General features: G+C 46.2%; 1 protein-coding gene across 1 annotated transcript in view; it reads left to right on the top strand.

Moving 5' to 3' along the window:
• LOC144819781 (CIMIP2 protein GA14893-like) overlaps positions 1–20,007 on the top strand; it is a 219,398-nt gene that overhangs the window by 127,643 nt on the left and 71,748 nt on the right. Inside the window, exon 2 of the mRNA XM_078677531.1 lies at positions 3,468–3,700. Coding sequence (XP_078533657.1) covers positions 3,468–3,700 — 233 coding nt within the window. The remainder of the gene's footprint in view (positions 1–3,467; positions 3,701–20,007) is intronic.

The following is a 20,007-nucleotide window of genomic DNA, read 5'->3' as shown; positions in this document are numbered from 1 at the left end:
TCAAATGTAGAGAGTGTGAATAGAAAATAAGTGATTTGTTTGGTGCGCATCCTGAATATCGGCCCTAGAATATCAAAGGGACATACTATTGAGGACAACATATTGAAAAGAAAATATAAACAAGTAAGTGACTCTAGATTTTCTGTACCCAACTCCACATATATTTGCCTATGTGGTATATATACCTCAAGGTACGTTGTTGTGGAGTTAGAAATAGAAAACGTATACTTGCCTATATGCGGTATATCGGTAATTTGTCCTTCAATATTCTTGTCGCACAATATTCTAGTGGTCAATAGGTAGTACAACAATTTGTTAATAAGGGTAGTATGTCATGGGCACAGGTTTGATCAGTTAACCCATAACCAGAGAAATAACTAAAATCTTTTACTCAATCATGGAGTGTGAAAATAGAAGGTAACTGATGTCTTCACATGGCCTACACCGGGGTCAGTTTCTAACATATGACCTCCTCCATAACCTCTTGAGAGAGCGCTGGCATGTCGATAACTCCGAACTATCCTCTAATGCTCTTGTACACAGCTTCCACACACTGGGTGCCGGAAGGTGACTGGTAACATGACTTACAAAGGATATAGTTATGCACCCTCAACTTCATTTCCAATCCCTCCGTGATGCCTGGCAGGAGGACTTCGGTAAGGCTGTGCATGACAAGGAGTAGATGAGGCTATTGGGACATCAAAATAAGATCTCCCACAACGCAGCGCTAGAATTGATCTAACTTTATGTGCCTCACAGAGCCTATCTTTCACCACAGCACTTCCATCGCATCTTCCCAAGGGCCCCAGACGCATGTACCCGGTGTCAGGCCCCAGCAGCGTACCTCAAACACGTATTGAGGGACTGCCCCAGCCTCTGCCAGTAATGGCATGAAATTCTATACACTGTAGACTAAACCACTGGCCGTCTGCTATTAGACACATGGGAGGCGGTAGCGCTGGGAATCTACAAACTTCAGAAGAAATTCAAAATTGTGGCCTGATTCACAGAGCTGGCCCTAGCCTTGGCAAAACGCACTGTCACATTGTGATAGAAGACCGTGGTTCCCCCTTGTAGTGCAGATTGGATGGCTGTGATGAAGTGCTGGGGCGAAGCTGAGGTGATTGCCCTGCATAAGGAGGATGCTTTGGGCCTTAGCTGCTGCCCCATGGTCCTGGTCTGCAAGCAGCTACTGTCCCAATTTCTTGAGTCTGATCGGGAGACATCCCCTCCTCCTCATGACATTAGGTGACGGGCATGCCCCCCTCCCCTCACTGAAGTAGGCTAGGTCCTGTGCTCACCCCAAGGCAGGGGACCTGTGCTTGGGGGGTGGCGGTAACAGTAAAATCTTGCTCTGATTGTCCCAGAACTGGCTGTTCCCTTATATATAACTGCTGCTGACTCACCCCCGGGCCCTCAATACCCCTCACATTCTCTCCTCTTGTTGACCAATCCCCTCCTCTCCCACCTCAAGTTGGCCCCATGTTTGGATGCCATTGTTAGGTTACAGCTGTGACATGGAACAAAAGAAGACACTTTGGAGTCGATTATGAGTCTGGCAGTGCAAGGTCTCCCGACCGCCGTATAACAATCAGGGCGGTCGGACAATTGCCCTGCCACAGCCGTCAGGGAACGTCCGTTCCTTGGCAGTGTTGCAGCAGTCAGGAGGTCGCAATATGCAATACTCCTCCCACTACTCTATATGCAGCTAGGTCTAATCAGCCTGGCTTTGAGCCACCAGGAAAGACAGAACAAACCTCAAACTCCCCTTGTGTCAATCTAGTGTGAATGCATATCTCCTGCTCCTGTCACTCTAAACCCAGACAGGGAATATACAAAAGGCAGAAGTACACAGGATGGTTAGACAAGAAAATACCTACTTTTAAAAAGTGATAAGCAAAACAAGGAGAAATGAAGATATTTGCCCTTGATACATAAAGCTTAGGTAGGAGCACCATTCTGGCACCAGCCCATGTTTAAACTCTTTTTAAATATGGGTCTTTGTTAAAATACATGAGTGGATGCACAGGAACATCCAGGCGCCAGCCATGTAACACCTACCTGATGCATGATAATGCAAGGCAGCGCTGCCTTGCGCTACATTTATTTTTACGAGCCACACAACTCAATGCAAATCTAGATTTGAGTGCCCTTGTAAATCACAAATAAGACTTTGCATCATTGCTGTGCCAAAAAATGACATGCCCACGACAAAAAACATGAGTACATCTGGGCCTAAGCATTTTACTGTTTTTTCCATAAAAACATTGTGTGTGTGCACAGTATTATTCTATTGTTTCATCTTGTTAGGGGTGTTGGTTAAAAAATACACTCTGCAAATATAAATAATACACTGGTTCACCACACAAAGAGAAGCAGTTCTTGTGAAAATTCGGGTGATCCATAGCGTTGCTTAAAATGCTGCAACTTGAATTATATTGACAAGGGTGTCCATCGCCATTTATTGAGCAGATAGAGCATAAAATACCAAAATAGTTTTCAAAAATACTTAAAATCACAACATATACATGTTCCAAAAGCGAAAGGTTTTGCATTTAAATTGCTTCCTCAACAAACTTATTTGCCACTGAAGAAGCTTTTATTGCAGCGCCCAGATGTCACAATGGGGAATGATTTTGCCTTTTTTAAAGGACTTCCTTTCCATCCTGGCCATGCAGGGGCTTTTAGAAAAGATATGGAAGGATCCGGATAGAGTTTTGGTCCCAAGATGTATGAGTAAACTCTGGCCAAGAGTGAACTAGAGTTTCACCAATCTTTGGTCATAGGCCCTCTCTTAGCTAACTTGGTAGGACAACCTTCCCTTTTAGCAGAGGATATTATAATATCTGACCGAATGGATACAAATGTGGAAGGCGCTTGGAAAAGAGAATTTGCTGGGTTAAGCATATGTATGAGGGCAGAACTGTATGCACTGTATGGTTTCCAATCCTTGGTCAAGGATTTCCAGGCCCTTTCTTCAAGTATTCAGAAGGGAGGAGAATGTTCACAGCTTTTGGGGTGTCTGGAAATTAAGGCAAAGTCCCTTTCAAATGTTGCCTTAGACAACCTCCGAGCCATCAGCAATGGGTTATGGTGGGGTAGTAGCTGTCAAACCTCATCTAGATTTGAGACGGTGGAAGGTAGATTTAGCCCAGAAGAACTGTTTGTTGCAGATGCCTTTTGTTTGAAATAGGATGGTTGGTGAAGAACTGGGAAAGATTCTGCATGTCATTAAAAAAAGAGAATCATCCACAACCCTTCCAGCATAGGCATACGCATTCAGCGAGAAGCAAGACGTTTTTGAAAAATAGAAACGGGTAGTAAGCAGAGCTTTTTGTTTGAGCATAGGAATTCGCAGAACAATGATTCTATTTAGCCGTCTTTTGTTGCCTCAACTTTGTTGAAATAAACTTTTCCATGGAGTGATATCCATCTCAGTCTCACATGAATTACAATTTCTTCCCAAGATTCACAGGGTATGTTCCAAAGCTGCGAAGTGTGGTTGGGGATACATACGGCAATGCCACACACAGGCTCCTCACCCATGAACCAGGACAGCCAAAGCCTCCTCAACTAACTTTGTCCGTGAACGGAGAAGAATGTGCATTGCCAGGCCCCAGACAACGTATCAACAAGACCTTTGGTCATCCAGAAATAAATACCTACGCACGGCAAGTGCCTGATCGAAACATAAACAAAGGTACTCCTTTTGTGCAACCTTATAGTGCTCAGAAAGATTCATATGACAGCCACACTGTAAATATCACCTTGTTCTAGGAAGTTTATAGTGAATACAGAATAGTTGTTTACGGACAAGCACACACACTTGTCCCAGTACTGTGTTGCAACACTATATTCAGCTATTGTAACCTATATGCTGAACACTTTGCTACACTATACTCTGGGGCATATGTACAAGCCCCTATCGCCACAGGAACAACACTTTTTGTGATGTGCCCGTGGCGATAGGGGCCTTGCCTTTTGTACAAGGCAGCGTTAAGCCGTGGCTTGACACTGACTTGTACATACGGCACCCTATCACGCTATGCTTCACCTGAAAGGGGCATGCAGTGGGTGTTGTGGTGGGCGTTCCACCGCAACACCCATTGCATTTGACGCTGCCCCCTATGTACAAGGGTGGCGTACATAGGAGGCAGTTCCAAAATTAAGACCAGGAAAAGCCTGTTCTTAAGTTGGCGAAACAAGGAGAAATGCATTATTTCTCCACATTTTTGCTTTTTTCTTGTGTTCAGCCTTGTGCAGCACACGTGGAAAAAGCAAAATGCCATGGTTTGTTTATGTACAGGAAGGTGTCCCTTCCTGTACATAAACAAACCTTTTTTAAAAATGCCATTTTGTAACTTACATGGGTGCTGCATGAAGCACCACAAATGAAAGTTACAAAATTGCATTTAGGACTGTTTATGTGCAGGAAAGGACACCTTCCTATACCTATGCACGCAGACACCCTTACACTCTGGTGCAAGGGTGCCCGCGTTGGCGCTAAGTTGTTAAACTTAGTGCCATCGCAGGGGGAAACGCAAGGCTGCACCGCATTCTTGTAAATATGGTGAAGCCTTGCGTTTCCTGAAGTGGTGGAGCTTGTCGTTAAGCCCAGTAGGCTAATGACACACACTGCCACTTCATTGTATATATCCCCCTCTGTTTCTTAGTCTGCGCACAAGTGTACCATAATTTTAGATGCTAGTCGTATGTAGCCCACACTGACATTTCATGTGCAATGCCTCTGATAATCTGACTGTTTCTTTACCGCCGAAGCACATGGAATGGTTTCATAAACAGATATGAGATGTTTTCTCAGTTGTAAGCTTCGTGATCTCAATGCGTGAATGTGCTAAGAATCTACTGCCTCTTAGAATACTGCCTGAACCCATCAGTGGTAGGCGATGGAAACACGAAAAAACATAAAGGCTTGGGAAATACTGATACAGTGGGGCACTCCTAATTGAATTGCGTTCCCCGCTCCTACAAATTTGCAATCCAAGCATACATTTTGACATAGCGCTACATGCTTCACATGCACGTGAGCTAGAGCATCGTGACGCGGCTCACAAATTAATGCCAATTTCATGAACAAGATTTCAACAAGCCGTCAAACAATTTAAATAATAAAACCTCACGAATCCCAAACAGTATAAATAGGCTGTAGCATAGATACATTGCCATTTCGGCTCTTATTTTAAATTACACTCATACATGCCTGATTCATCACAGCAAACAAACTCTAATCAATTTACAAATGCTTAGTATTCATACAACAGCAAGAGCAACAGCACACAAGACTTATCTGTTTGAGCCGAAGCAAAAAAGAAGGAAGATGGCTGGTGGTTCTGGCCCTTTGTTGGATTCTTAGAACTTTGTTAATGTTCTTTGTTCTTTAAAGGAGCTGCTGTGGTGGCACAATAAAGACGTTTGCAATAATCTTAGCCTCCGGTCTTGTCATAAATCTACTGCCCCTTAGAATACCACTGATGAGCCCATCAGTGGTAGGCGATGGAAACACGACCAATACAGTGGATGCTGTTAGGTGTGCATTTACTTCATCTGACTTTATGTCCACTTACTGATACATTCATTAAATATCTGGTAAGTGGCACTAATTTCCATCTAGAAGTAGAGTCAACAAATCCTTGATTAAAATATTTCTAAAATATGCCTTAGTGTCATGAGGAGATTTGTTTCTGCACATCGGTGTGTGTATTCCTCCCTTTAGGCTGGGGGTTGTAGTTCCCATCACTGGAACTTCACTGTTAGGGATCTATTAGGACGGCGCGGGGAAAAACATTCCGACCACCATGGCATCGGAAATGAACTGTCCGCAGGTATCGCGGGAAAACCGGCGGTCAGATTAAGATCAGCCGCCAGAAAAATCAGACCAACGGCGGAACGATGCCACAAAAGACCGCCAGTAGCGGGCGGAGCAGGTAAAAATCCATCTGCGACGGTCGGATTCTCTGCGGAAAAACCCAAACCTGCCGCAAGGCCAGCGGAGTGAACCACACGCACAATTAGGATACCATTGAGGTGACAGCGGAATGATCCGCTGTTTCCGACGGCCGCGATTGCTGACCGTGATGAATGGGAGAGCAGGCGGAAGGGCTGTTGCATACCCACCGCCGTGGACGCACAGGAACTATTATGACGGTCGACAAAAAAAACACACAACAAGGCCACCAAGTGAAAACATCAAACTAGCTCAGTCTCCAAAAACACCTAACACACCCCAAGGACACACCCCCATGGCAACTAAAATAATACAAATCACACAACACATCTGACAGCAATACACCATTTTGACAGACCCACATAGGTGAGTATAAAACCTGCCCCTTCCCTGACCAGAATCCTTTGCACTAATCCAGCCCTGAAGAAACTAAACCCTTCAGCACATTGGAGAGGCAAACCACCATATATCTCACCAGCACAACAACACTCACTCCACCCCACCTACCTCACCCCCACCACCCTCACACCTGCACCTCAAACCATTTGAACATCACACACCATGGCACGAAAGAAAATGCCCAAATTCACTGACAATGAGTTGTCAATCGTGGCAGATGAGATAATGAGAGTAGAACCACAATTGTTTGTCCAACAGACACCATTAGCCACCAGAGTACAAATGTGGGGAAGGATAGCCAACAAGGTCAATGCAGTAGGGACCACCCCACGTACCAAGAAACCAAGAATGAGTTCATAAAGTGGTGGCCTGACCTGAAGAGGAAGGTGAAAGCAAAGAACTACAAGAACCGTCAGTTGGCTTAGATGACTGGGGGTGGCCCTCCCATTCCACCAAGAACATTCACTGTAGGGAGGAGAAGGTGCTTGCCATACTGCATCCATAGAGTCTCACAGGAGTAGCTGGGGGACTAGAGGCTGGTAAGTACAAACAAATGTCCACCATCACACTGCTATGTACTGTCTTGCACAACTACAAAGCTACACCTCCTAGGCCCAATTCCTTTTATCTGCACCGCACTCTTCCCAACACATGTCTTAAAAATCCAACATTCACTCCCTCTGATTTACACCAAAGGTAGCTAGCAACATTACCATGGGGCATGTGTACAGGTAGCCAGCACTACAACTCCCACCAGGCACCCTTGTTCCACAGCTCAGCAAGATGGAGCACTCTATCCCACTCATAAGCATGTGGCAGCAATTGTATCCCACCAACCAAACTTACAGTTAGGTAGCCATCTTAACAGGGAGGGGTGTTTGTGGGTGGGAAGCCAGAACCACGACTCCCAACAGGTCCCCATTTCCCACAGTTCAGCAAGGTGGAGCACCCACCCCACCCCATCCAGAAGCATGTGGCAGCCATTGTATCCCACCAACCAAACTTACATGTAGGTAGCCATCTTAACAGGGAGGGGTGTTTGTAGGTGGGAAGCCAGTACCACAACTCCCAACAGGCCCCCATGTCCCACAGTTCAGCAAGGTGGAGCACCCACCCCACCCCACCCAGAAGCATGTAGCAGCCATTGTATCCCACCAACCAAACTTACAGGTAGGTAGCCATCTCAACAGAGAGGGGTGTTCGTGGATGGGAGGCCAGTACTACAACTCCTACCAGGCACCCTTGTCCCACAGCGCAGCAAGATGGAACACTCCCCCCACCCAGAACCATGTGGCAGCTATTGCATTGCTCTCCTTCACCTAACAGGTAGGTAGCCATCTTATGCTCTCTTGTCTCACCCCCGAGAAGGATGGAACACTCCCCCCACCCAAGAGCCATGTGTAACCTATTCCCTCCCTCTGCTCAACTTCACAGGTAGGTAGACATTTGCACAGGGAGGGGTGTTTGTGGGTGGGAAGCCAGCACTCCAACTCCCACCAGGCCCCCTTGTCCCACAGCTCAGCAAGGTGGAACACCCACCCCTCCCCACCCAGAAGCATGTGGCAGCCATTACATTACTCTCATCAAACTAACATGTAGGTAGCCATCTTCACAGGGATGGGTGTGTGTGGGTTGGAGGCCAGCATTACAACTTCCACCAGGTCCCCTTGTTCCAAAGCTGAGCAAGATGTAGTAGTCTCCCACCCACCCACAACCATGTGGCAGACATTGAATCTCACTCATCAAAGTTACAGGTCGGTAGCCATCTTCCTAGGGAGGGGTGTTTGTGGGTGGGAAGCCAGTACTGCAACTCCCAACAGGCCCCCTTGTCCCACAGCCCAGCAGGATGGAGCACTCCACCACACTCCCAAAAAGATGTGTCATAATTCCACCCAAATGTGCCACAGAACAGCTAAGTAGACCGTGCATGCACCCTGCCATTTCTCTCAAAAAGCATGGAGGCATATGACGACACCAGCCCTCACTTCCCACCAAAATTAGCACAGATCCAATTGCCACTTACAGTGTGCAGACAGCTAAGCGTATGTAACTGTTACAGAAACCAAAGTGTGACTCACCAATTCACATGTTGAAGAAATCCAGTGCACAATCATGCACAACACTGAATGCTATCTGTAAGTGCCATTGGGGCAGAGCATCAAGGCCCATATGAAAACAAAACAAGCATGGTCTGTATTACAAAGAAAGCAAAGCACATGACATGACAAAGGTATTACAATGTCTAGTTCATGCTCAGATGTAACGTCTTCAATGCAGAGTAGTCAACAAAGATGCTTCACATAAAGTCGTTGTGCTGCTAGGGGTTAGATGACAATATGTCCTTGTAATCACAAAATCTGCACGTGGCACATGCTATCTAATGCCATGTCACACCATGGACAAGTAATGTATGTACCTCCACATCATGGAATGATGCACAGTACTGTGCAGACATACAATGTGATATCAATGTAAACTGTGTGGTGTATAACTTGTAAATAAGAAACATCTAACACCAAGCTTGAGGGGTGGACTTCATTGACCATTTCCCCTCTGTTCCACATGTGATCAAAAACTGACAGCAGAAGATGATCACACCAACCTGCAGAGCCAGTCTCCAGCCCCGGAACATGGACTCTCTGATGCAGACACCCTAGATTTCTTAGATACGGAGCCAAAAGCTGGCCCATCAGGCATGCCAGGGCGCAACAGGCCCCAGAACCCCACTGTCGCCCCACTACCACCTCAGCAACAACAACAACTACGTTGACCCCTGCTGTAATGACCTGTGCGGCCTCCACTACCACCACCAGCAGTGCTGCCTGCAACACTCTCCCTGCCTCAGAGGATGACCACCCCATTCCACAATCTGTGGAGGGCAGGGAGAGTACGTGGGTGCATAGAGTGGTGATGCCACAGGTCCAGAACAGAAGGGCAGGTGGGAGGGCAACAGGGTGTCAAACCCAACCGCACACTGGGACCGGAGCCCTGGCAAACATCGCCAGAGTCCTTAGGGCCTATGAATGAGCCCATGGACACATGGGCCAGGCTCTTTAAGATTCCTGTGAGCTCTGCCTGCTGCTGAGGTCCCTAGACACCTGCATGGGGCAAATAGTGGACCTCTTGGGCCAGCTTGTGGGGGTTTTGAGAGACAGCCCTGCAGCCCAAACAACAGCTCCATCTCCCTCCAGTGGCTCGCAGGATGACAGTTCCCCCACCTTCCCTGCGGCCACAGAGTGGGGTGAGTCCTCAGACCCTGCTGAGCCCACAGCGGAGGCCCCTCCTGCCAAATGTTCAAGGGGCCGTTCAAAGAAATCCCAGGGAGGATCCGGTGGGAAAGCACCAGCCAAATGTCAGTCATGGAGCCAGCAATGATGGCACCCCTCTTCACCTTGCCATTGACTTTGTTGACTGTCCTTACCCACACTGCCAGGTTAGTAGCATGCGTCTGTTGGACTGGGTCACCACATCAATGTGGTGACTACTCGATTGTCTCATCTACCATCGCTGACAACTCATTGATTCACTTTTCATCTTTGAGTAAATATTCACTTGCCTGTCACATATACCCATTGTAAATAAATACTCTTATTAACCTATGTTTTTGTGTCAGCACCATGTTTATCACACAATGTACAATGTTGACTCTGTTTACAATGTACCAGGAACAATGATTGTTTTTAGGCATTGAGAGGCTGAAGGGTCCTAGGAAAACACAAGAGAACACTATTCACTTGTCAGGTGATGGCATCACAGCCATTACACAACATTTGTCATCAAGGTACTCACATCTACATACATTACAATGAGCAACAGTACCAACATAGAGATCCTGTAGCTGTGCATGACTACCCTGTCCCAGACACATTAGCAGCCAGCACAGAGCCAACAACAGGCAGCAGTCACAAAGCTCACCTAGGCCTTTTCACCAACAACAAAATCAGCAGACAATGGCACCATTGTATGTTTTCACTCACCTTCAAGGGAAGTAGCGGTTGATGAGCTGTTGACGCAGGTCAACACCTTCCTCCTCTCCACTATCCTCGTCACTGGACATGTGGGGGTTTGCAGGCAGGGCCACGGCTGCTCATCATCGTCCGGGAGCAGGGGGATCTTCTTGTGCAAGACCAGGTTGTGGAGCATGCAGCATGCAACTACGATCTAACACGCCTTTTGGGGAGAGTACATCAGTGCACCTCCGGTCTTGTCCAGGCAGCGAAATCATGACTTAAGTAGACCAAAAGTACGCTCCACCACACAACGTGTCCTCCTATGGGGATCATTGTAGCGGACATCCCCCGGGGTCCTGGGATTCCTCAATGGGCTCAGCAACCAAGGCCAGTTGGGATATGCAGAGTCACCTAGGTGTGAGATACACAGACCAATATTGTAATATAAACAGTAGTTGAGAACAGCATGTCACACATACAGCACACTACTTGACTCTGTGTACTCATCCACAATGCACGCACGATCTGAATGTAGATTTGCCATCAGTTGTGGTACGATGCTGTTATGCAGGATGTAGGAATCGTGGGCTGATCCTGGAAATTTGACACTGAAATGTGAGATTATCATATCCACCTGGCATACTACTTGCACATTGATGGAATGGAAATGCTTCAGATTCCTGTAGATGTGCCTGTTGTGGTTCTGAAACTTCTGGACTCGTGTAATTATTCTGGACTCGAGAATTAAACTTCGTCGAAACATGACGAATTTGGTATCGAAAAACCGAGAATGACGAGCACACCATGTACAAATATTTTCAGCATATTCGTCATTTGCGTTCTGAACCCTTGGCTTCCATTTCTGTGTTGCCCTTTACATAGGCCTTAATCCAGCTGAATTCAATTCCACAAGGACACATACTCCTTAATCGACTTTCCTATGACCTGTGCAAGTTGGAACCATTGCCCCAGGCCGAACTCGTTAGGTCAGTTCCCCTCCCAGTGGCCGAGCAAGATAGCATCAAGGCTCAACAAGCCATAAAACCATTTCAGCACGCACACCTGCCGTATCTTGCTCACATCTGTCTCTACTCTTTTGCTTCACTTACTTTATGGTGGGGAGGTGCCTGTTTTATTGGGGGTCCACCGATATCTGATGAAATGTTGGGCCTTGCCGGGTGATTTGTTGTGGGCAGCACGACGTGAAATATGTACATGTCATCATGACTCTGCTTTTTCTTTGTAACCAATAACTGTAAATGACATACTACAAATTCGAAGAATGTTTGCCTGAAGCTGAATATTCTGTATAAAGAGAGAAGCCTGACTTTGTAAAATCGAGCTGTCTCCTGAGAACATACTTCCTGTGTGTTGTACTTCTAGGACACTTGTTACTTTGGTTGCAGCCAATAAAATCGATCCTTGACTTCACCTAGAAGACTCTGAGTTTCTGTGGCCTAAATCAGGAAGAACTCGAGGTCTCTGGGTGTACCCTGACACCGCTGGGTTACCGGTTCTGTGCCGGTCCTTAAAAACCCAGTACCTCAGCTGGCGCCCAACGTTGGGCTCGATTCCAGTGGTACCAGTCAGCCAGAGGTTCGTGAGGAGCTTTGTGTGGAAATTCCGGAGGACGGCCAACCACCTCATCGACCCCTGCATGTCGACGTGGTCCGAAGGTCTTTGCTGCGAGGTTACCCGCTTCCCAACGGCTACAGAGGACTGCTGCCCTGGCTTTCGCCCTGATTTGGACCCTTGAAGTTTGGTAGAGCGAAACACTAAGACGAGTCTTCTGGTGACGTCATCGATATCTCAGTTAAGTATAAGTGGAGCGTCTCCCAGTCCTTAGTTGGTCTTAGTCTTGGGTATCCTTTGGGATAATTTGTTGGTACTTGCAAGCACCAAAACCGAAGGACTCGTGTATTCACGAGAAATATCGTAATTGATAATCCTTTGAAGTTTGGAACTAGACTAGAGAGCGAAGATGCCTAGTCTTGGACTTGGAAATTTGTTTTGTCTTGGTTATAATAATAGGGACTCCCGATTGGAGGACTCATGTCCGGTTCCTCCGGTTGGAACTCCGACTTACGAGCTATATGTCAAACATGGGGTAGGCCCCATCACATACAACGAAGTGTGGATCAAATACACCAGGAAAGATGGTGTTTTAAAATGGCCCCAATATGGTATATTTGATACCGAAATCTTAGACAACCTTGAAGTTAAACTCTTTAAAAAGAAAGCCCGGCCGGCGATGTTTGACTCTTTCCGCTTATGGCGTAAAGAAGCCAAACAAAAGGAAATCAAATTAGCTAAGAAAAATAAGAGAGAAGGGGGACTCTCAGTAATGCAAGCTGCTATACAGTTTAAAGACAATGAAGAAGAGCAGATGAGTGAGCAGTTGCACAGGCAACGTAAAATGGCAATGGACAAATGCTATCCAGTTTTGCCGTCTCTTCAGCAAGAGGCAGCAAAAGAGCGTGAAAAAGACCCATTAATGTCACATTTACTAAATTCGCCACCCCCCTATGCGCAAAATGCCACGGCACCCCCGCAACCTTTAGTTGTGCAACCTACGCCTCCTGTTCCTCCACAGCACCCACCAGCTGTTCTCCAGCTGACTCCTGTCTCTATGGTGCAGCCTGCTTCAGGCCCACCAACCACATCTGCTCCACCTGCGCTTTCTACGATTTTGCCTACTGTACTTTTTACTTCTCCTAATGCTCCCTCTACGATTTTGCCTAGTGCTCCTTCTATTTCCCGTGACGCCTCCTCTGCTGTTGTCTCTGCCCCTGCCTTATTTCACCCCGTTTTTCCACCCGTTCTTCCTTCAGTTTCACCTTCCATTCGGCAGAAAATGGCCAGCACTGTTACTAACCTTTTCACACCTCTTTTTGGGTCGCCTACTACGACCCCTAACATGGGACGAAGACAGTTGCGAAGTCGACTGCCTGACTATGAAGAGAGAGACACATTGAATCGTTTAGCACGGAAATGGGTTATGGACACTGTAAAATATGATGTAGAGTCTGTCATGGAAGTCTTCCATCAATGGGAAGCACCGACGCAGAGATATGTTTTCGAACAGATGTGTGTTTTTCTTTGTGAGGATTTGGAAGACAATGATCTGGAATGCAACCCGCAAGAGTTGTGTCGTGTACGGTTTAAATTTGGAGAAGGCATGATTGTAGGTCCTGATGTAGAGAAAGCGGTTGAAATATTGTTATCATATCGGAGTAAGGGGAGCAGTTCTGGGTCACAATCTGAGCCTGGTGCATCTAGTAGGAAAAAGGCGCGACAATACCCTATGAGATAAGTTCCCCCACAATGGAGAGAGGGTGACACAACTGCTAACCCACCTATTCTGCCACACTTTCAGCGTGTATGGGTACATGTCCCATGGAAACGAGCTGAAGTTTTAGCACTCAAACAGACATTACCTGATCTGCGTAAAAATCCTGCAGGGTATTACAAAGAGTTGTCGCAAACTGCTGGGTCATGTATAATGAATTTAGCCGATATCGATATGCTATTTGGGAATGTTGTTCCACAGCCTTTATGGGGTAAAATTCGTCATATAGATCATGATCAGGACTTAGGTGACTCATGGGCTAATATTGCCGCTGCAGATGCCCGACAAGTTGGTGGTGCTAAGCCTGAGCCTTTGATAGCAGAACTCCCTGGTAAAATAGTTGATTACATGAAAACGATAATGCCTGCAATACGTGTAAATTGGGATAAGTTGTCTGCATGCAAGCAGAAGAAAGAAGAAACTGTCTCAGATTTCTTCACCAGGTTTGAAGAAACATTTGTCGACCACAGCGGTCAAGATATGAGCACAGAAGGTGGTCAGAGATTGTTTGTCGATAAATTCGTGCACAATCTGCTTCCAGAATTGTGTAAAAAGTTAAAGAATTCAGAAAGTTCTTGGGCAGTCTCATCTTCAGCCCAGATATTGGCTACTGCACAATATTACGAAAATAGAGACAAGGACGAGAAAGATAGAGCAGAAAAGAAAACTAAGGAGTTGAAAACGAAGGTTTTGCTACAGCAAGCATATCCGCCATGTGGTGGTGGTAATCAGAATAATGGTAGCCAGAATCACTACCAGAATAATTTTCAGCAGCCTCAACAGTATCAGAGGAACTCGCAAAGAGTCGAGTACACTCAGCCACGTGTCCCTGTAGGCCCCAACCAGTGTTCATATTGCAAAGAAGAGGGTCATTTCAAGTATAGTTGTCCTATTTTGTTACAACGTGCAAATGGTGCTTCTGGTGTAAGAGGTCGTGGTGTTCAGCAAGCGCCTAGAGGTAGAGGACGCGGAAACATCCCCCTAAACACACGTCCCCTTCCACCACAGAATTCTATGAATAGGTTCAATCAGCAGAACAACGCATCTGACAGGACAGCTCAATACTATGTTGATGATTATTATACAGAAGATGAGTATTTGGAGGGTAATCATTGCTAGGACAGCCATAGACAAAGAGAGGGAGTTGTTTCAGTTCCAGTAGATCAGAGTGGACCTTACGTTGAGGTGATTACATCAGGTGTGTCAGAGCCTTTTCTGTTGGATACTGGTGCTACAAAGAGTTCTATTATGCACTCCAAACTCCCTGGCGCACCTTTGTCTGGCAAAATTAACGTTTCTGTAGGTTTTTCTGGCGGCCCAGTTAGAAATCCGATTTCTGACCCTTTGTCCCTTTCTGTTGATCCTTGTGAATTAGAAGCACCCCTTATTCTGACAACAGGTTGTGGCAAAAACTTGCTGGGATTGGATTTGTTAAAAAGATTGTATGCGACTTTGTACTGTTCTCCTTCAGGAGTACAACTTACTTTAGGTAAGAAAGTGGTTTCTCCCATGTATTTGTCGAGGGATACACTTCCAGCAGAATTGTCGTTTCTTCCAAATATTCTTTGGGCCACCGGTCCTAATGATGTAGGTCTTTTGGAAATACCACCATATGTTGTAACATTGAAAGCCAATGTTCGAATGCCACGAATTCCACAATATAGGATATCTAGTGAGGGTGAAAAAGCTTTGCTAGCGATCGTTTACGAATTGATTAAAAAAGATGTGATTGAAGAAACACGAGGCAATGTTTGCAATAGTCCTGTTCTGCCTGTTTTAAAATGAACTGACCCTTCTCAGCCACCTGTGTACAGATTCGTGATTGACCTTAGAGAGGTGAATAAAATAGTTGTGCCACAATTCCCAGTTGTCCCCGACATTACCACATTATTGACTATGATTCCAGCCTCTGCCTCTTGGTTTTCGGTGCTTGACCTGAAGAATGCTTTCTTCAGCATCCCGATTGCTGAGGAGAGCAGGGATATTTTTTCCTTCAGTTTAGGAGGTCGCAGCTTCCGCTTTAAACGCGCTCCTCAGGGCTACTGTGAAAGTCCATCAATATACAGTCAAGCTCTAAAAACACAGCTTGATACGATTGTTTTACCTAAAGGTGCTACTCTTGTACAGTATGTGGATGATTTGCTCATTGCTGCAGATACTGAGGAGATTTGTAAAAAGGCCACGCTGTCATTATTGCGTCATCTGTGTGATTTACATCACAAGGTGTCACTTTCCAAACTGCAATATTGCCGACAAGAAGTGACCTACCTAGGTCACCTCTTATCGAAGGAGGGAAGGAAACTGACCCCAGAAAGAATTCAGGCAATAGCGAAATTGAGTGTGCCAAAAACACAGAGAGAAGTGCGTGCTTTCCTGGGCATTACATCGTACTGTAGACAGTGGATTCCAAATTTTTCGTTATTGGCCAAACCCTTGGTGGCATTAACGTGTAAAAATACACCCAATCCCATCCCTTGGTCTGAAGAGTGTCAGAAAAGTTTTCTCGAATTGCGCACAGCATTATGTTCGGCTCCTGTGTTAGGTACTCCCAACTACAGTAAGCCTTTCACATTGTATGTCCACGAGAAGGAGGGCTGTGCATTGTCTGTGTTGACTCAGTTGTTTGGAGGTAGGCAGCGTCCATGTGCCTATTTTTCGTCGACTTTGGATCTGGTAGCTAAAGCATTACCAAGTTGTTTAAGAGCCACAGCAGCAGCAGCTGTCTCTATTCGGCAGTCTGCTGGTCTAGTAATGAATAATACACTAGTCGTGATGGTCCCACATGCAGTAGACACATTGTTGAATAGAACTAAGACACAGCACTTAACTTGTGCTCGGTTGTCAAGTTACGAATTGACGCTGTTAGCAAGTCATGTGCACATAAAAAGGTGCAGTACCTTAAACCTAGCTACGTTGTTGCCAATTGTAGAGGAATCAGATGCTTCAGAACAGCATGATTGTTTTCTCAGAACAGAGGAAGAGACGAAAGGGAGAGTAGATCTATCCGACACTCCTCTCGCTGAATGTGATGGTACATTATGGGTGGATGGTTCATGCTTCAAGCTCCCGAATGGTAACGCGACTGCAGCGTATGCTGTCACGACTTTGCACACAATTGTTGAAACTGCACGAGTGCCACATGGTTCAGCTCAAGCAGCAGAATTAATTGCACTCACGAGAGCATGTGTGTTGTCTAAAGGAATGAAAGTGACTGTCTACACTGATAGTCAGTATGCATTTGGAGTGGCTCACAGTTTTGGACGATTGTGGAGAGAACGTGGGTTCCTGACTTCGCATGGAGCTAAGATTCAGCATGGTCAGTTGGTGAATGAGCTTCTTGAATCATTGACCTTGCCTCTGCAAATGGCGATTGTGAAATGTAGTGCTCACAAGAAGGTGACTGATGATGTTGGTCGTGGAAATGCATTTGCTGATGAGATCGCGAAAGAAACGGCAAAGAATGTAATGAGCCGAATGTATGTTGCAGGCCCTGCAAGATGGACTGGTGATGTTGGAATGTGTGAAGACACGATAGAGAGTGTGAAGTCCATCCAAGCTGAGGCCACAGAGAAAGAGTTGAGCACGTGGAGAGAAAGTACGGGTAGAATGGATGCCAATGGTTGTTGGATTGAATTGACAGAGCATCAGAGATGGTTGTTACCCGATGCATATGTGCTTGCAGTGGTTACGATGGCTCATGGAATGGCTCATATCAGCGTGAAAGGGATTTGCGAGTTGTTGGCCCAAGTATGGCAAAATTCAGGAATTCCCAAGTGTGCAGAGAATGTTGTCAAGAATTGCATGGTATGTCTGAAACACAATCCTGGTAGGGGAACCCCAACTCCAGCTGGTCATTTTGCACCTCCTACGTATCCATTCGAGGTTTTGCAGCTAGATTTCATCCACATGGAGAGGTGCAACAACTTAAAATACGTACTCGTTGTTGTTTGTGCTTTCTCAAGATGGGTAGAAGCCTATCCCCTAAAAGACAATACTGCCTTGTCCACAGCGAAAGCCCTTGTGAAAGAGTACTTCCCCAGGTTTGGAATGCCTAGAATGGTCTGGTCTGATAATGGAAGTGAATTTGTGGGTCGTGTGATGAAGAGAGTATGCGAGGGACTAGGTATTCGGCAGAAGTTCCACGCTGCAAATCACCCCCAATCAGCTGGATTAGTAGAATGTTACAATGGCACTTTAAAACTTAAACTGGCCAAAATCCAAGCGAGCACAGGTCTTAAATGGCCTGATGCTCTACCCTTAGCACTCTTGTCCACAAGAATGACTGTGCATTCACGAGTGAAACTTAGCCCGTACGAGATCGTTTTTGGCCGGCCAGCCAACATATGGGGAGTGCCTAGACCCACAAAATTTAGTGAACTGGAACACCCTGTTTTGTTTGATTATCTGTATGAATTGACGGCTAAATTGCGTGTTTTGCATCAACAGGTCCACAACACCCTGCCACCGGTCTCTGAGACTCCGGGTCACGCCATTGACCCTGGTTCCTGGATTCTTGCCAGAAACTTTCAAAGAACGAAGAACGACCAGCCCAGGTGGACCGGGCCTTACCTCGTCCTTCTTTCTACAAGATCAGCCGTTCGGGTTTAGGGGAAGGCCAACTGGGTCCACGGGATCCATTGTAAGAAAATCCCTTTTCCTCTGCCTTATGACCAGTGGGTCCAGCAGGGTGTCGCTGACCCAAAACCTGATACCGTGCCACATGCCGTCCCTTTTAATGATTTGCCTGTAAAAAGAACTGACTCTGAACAAGAAAGTGAGAACATTTCGCACAAAGCCGTGCCACCATCGAAGCGATTGAACACTACAGAGCCTGACCTTTTGTTCCAGGATCAGACAATACCTGGAAAACAACGATATAATTTGAGACCTCCCAAGTACTATTTTTGAAAGTGCAGCTCTCCCATCTAAGAAACTTGCTCATTTTTGTTTTTCGAACCGCCATCCGGGTTCCGCTGCTAGGGCCGCGGTTGATTAAAGTCTTTGGGGTGCAGCTGACGACGTTAGGTCGGTAGTTCTGGTTGGTCCAAGGGAGTTGTCCTAGACTGACAGAAGCATCCCTTAGCAGAGGCAACCTCCCACCGCGGGCAGCACTTTAGAGAGGATGGAGTTTCCCGATATGGAGAGACCTGCCAAACGAACGAACTTGAAATTATGTAACGTGATGACAAAGAAAAGTTTTATAATATTATGTATTTTTATGCTATTCAGCGTAATGATATTTTTGATAAGTTATGTTTTATTCTCTTTTCGTGTAACATTTGCACCCACTGCATCACCCATACCTCCTCCTACTGTTTCCTCCCATTCTTTTCACCCTCTGCCTGACCATGAATCCAATAGGAGATTGGAGTTCATTAATAACTCCTTTGTTCAGCTCTTGCACCAACACCAACTCGTAATGAACACAACTAACTGTTGGGTGTGTGGTCTTATGCCTCACACAACGGATAAAGGTATCCCTTATCTGGTCCTGCCATTCAGTCGCAATGGTTCTGTATGGGCATATAGGACAATGTTCATATATGCACACGAAATCTACCCCCTACGTTCTGTAACAGACAATCCTAGAAAAAGTGCTCTAGTCAAGGGTATAGTAGACATGATCAAGGAAGGTATTTCTCATGAGACTATCCCGAGAGATGAGACACTAGTATACATAGGATGGAACATGACTGGATATGGAGCTACTCTGAGTGAGAAACAGCAAGCTAAGTGATCGTCCCCGATTTGGGTTGTACCCCATCAGGGTCATCTGTGTCTGCAAGATAATGGCACGAATCCCAGGGCTCAGTTAGGGAAGAGTGTCTGTACTGAAACGTATGTGTTTGGATCTCAGACTTCCCCTGCGTTTTTAGCAGCTAAGGGTACCTATTTCATCTGCCACGATAGAGCCTATACATGGTTGCCCCCTGACTTTTTGGGCTCATGTTTTGTTTCCTTCCTGTTGCCTCCCACCTACACAGCAGCGGCAGACTACCACAGGACAAGGATAGTTAGAGGTGTCTTGAGTGAAGAGGACACTGCAGGTCAAGAATTTGGGGACTTTGCAAAGGGTTTTCTGCCGTTCTGGGGATCCATGGCTAACAGCAGGAACATAAGGCAATTGACAAGGGTAGTTGAGTCCACCGTGATTGAAACTGCTGGTGCCCTTAGTAACTTGACTGCTGAGCTCCAGTCAGATCGACTTATGACCCTTCAGAACAGGGTCGCGTTAGGTGTCATACTTGCAGACCGAGGTGGGGTATGCAGATTGATCCAATCGAGTTGCTGCGTTTTTATCCCAGATAACGCTCCAACGGTGTACCAGGCCATCTCCAAACTAC

This window comes from Lissotriton helveticus, chromosome 2_1 (genome assembly GCF_964261635.1).
Source record: "Lissotriton helveticus chromosome 2_1, aLisHel1.1, whole genome shotgun sequence".
Classification (NCBI taxonomy): Eukaryota; Metazoa; Chordata; class Amphibia; order Caudata; family Salamandridae; genus Lissotriton; species Lissotriton helveticus.
This window is presented reverse-complemented; position numbering and strand designations above follow the sequence as displayed.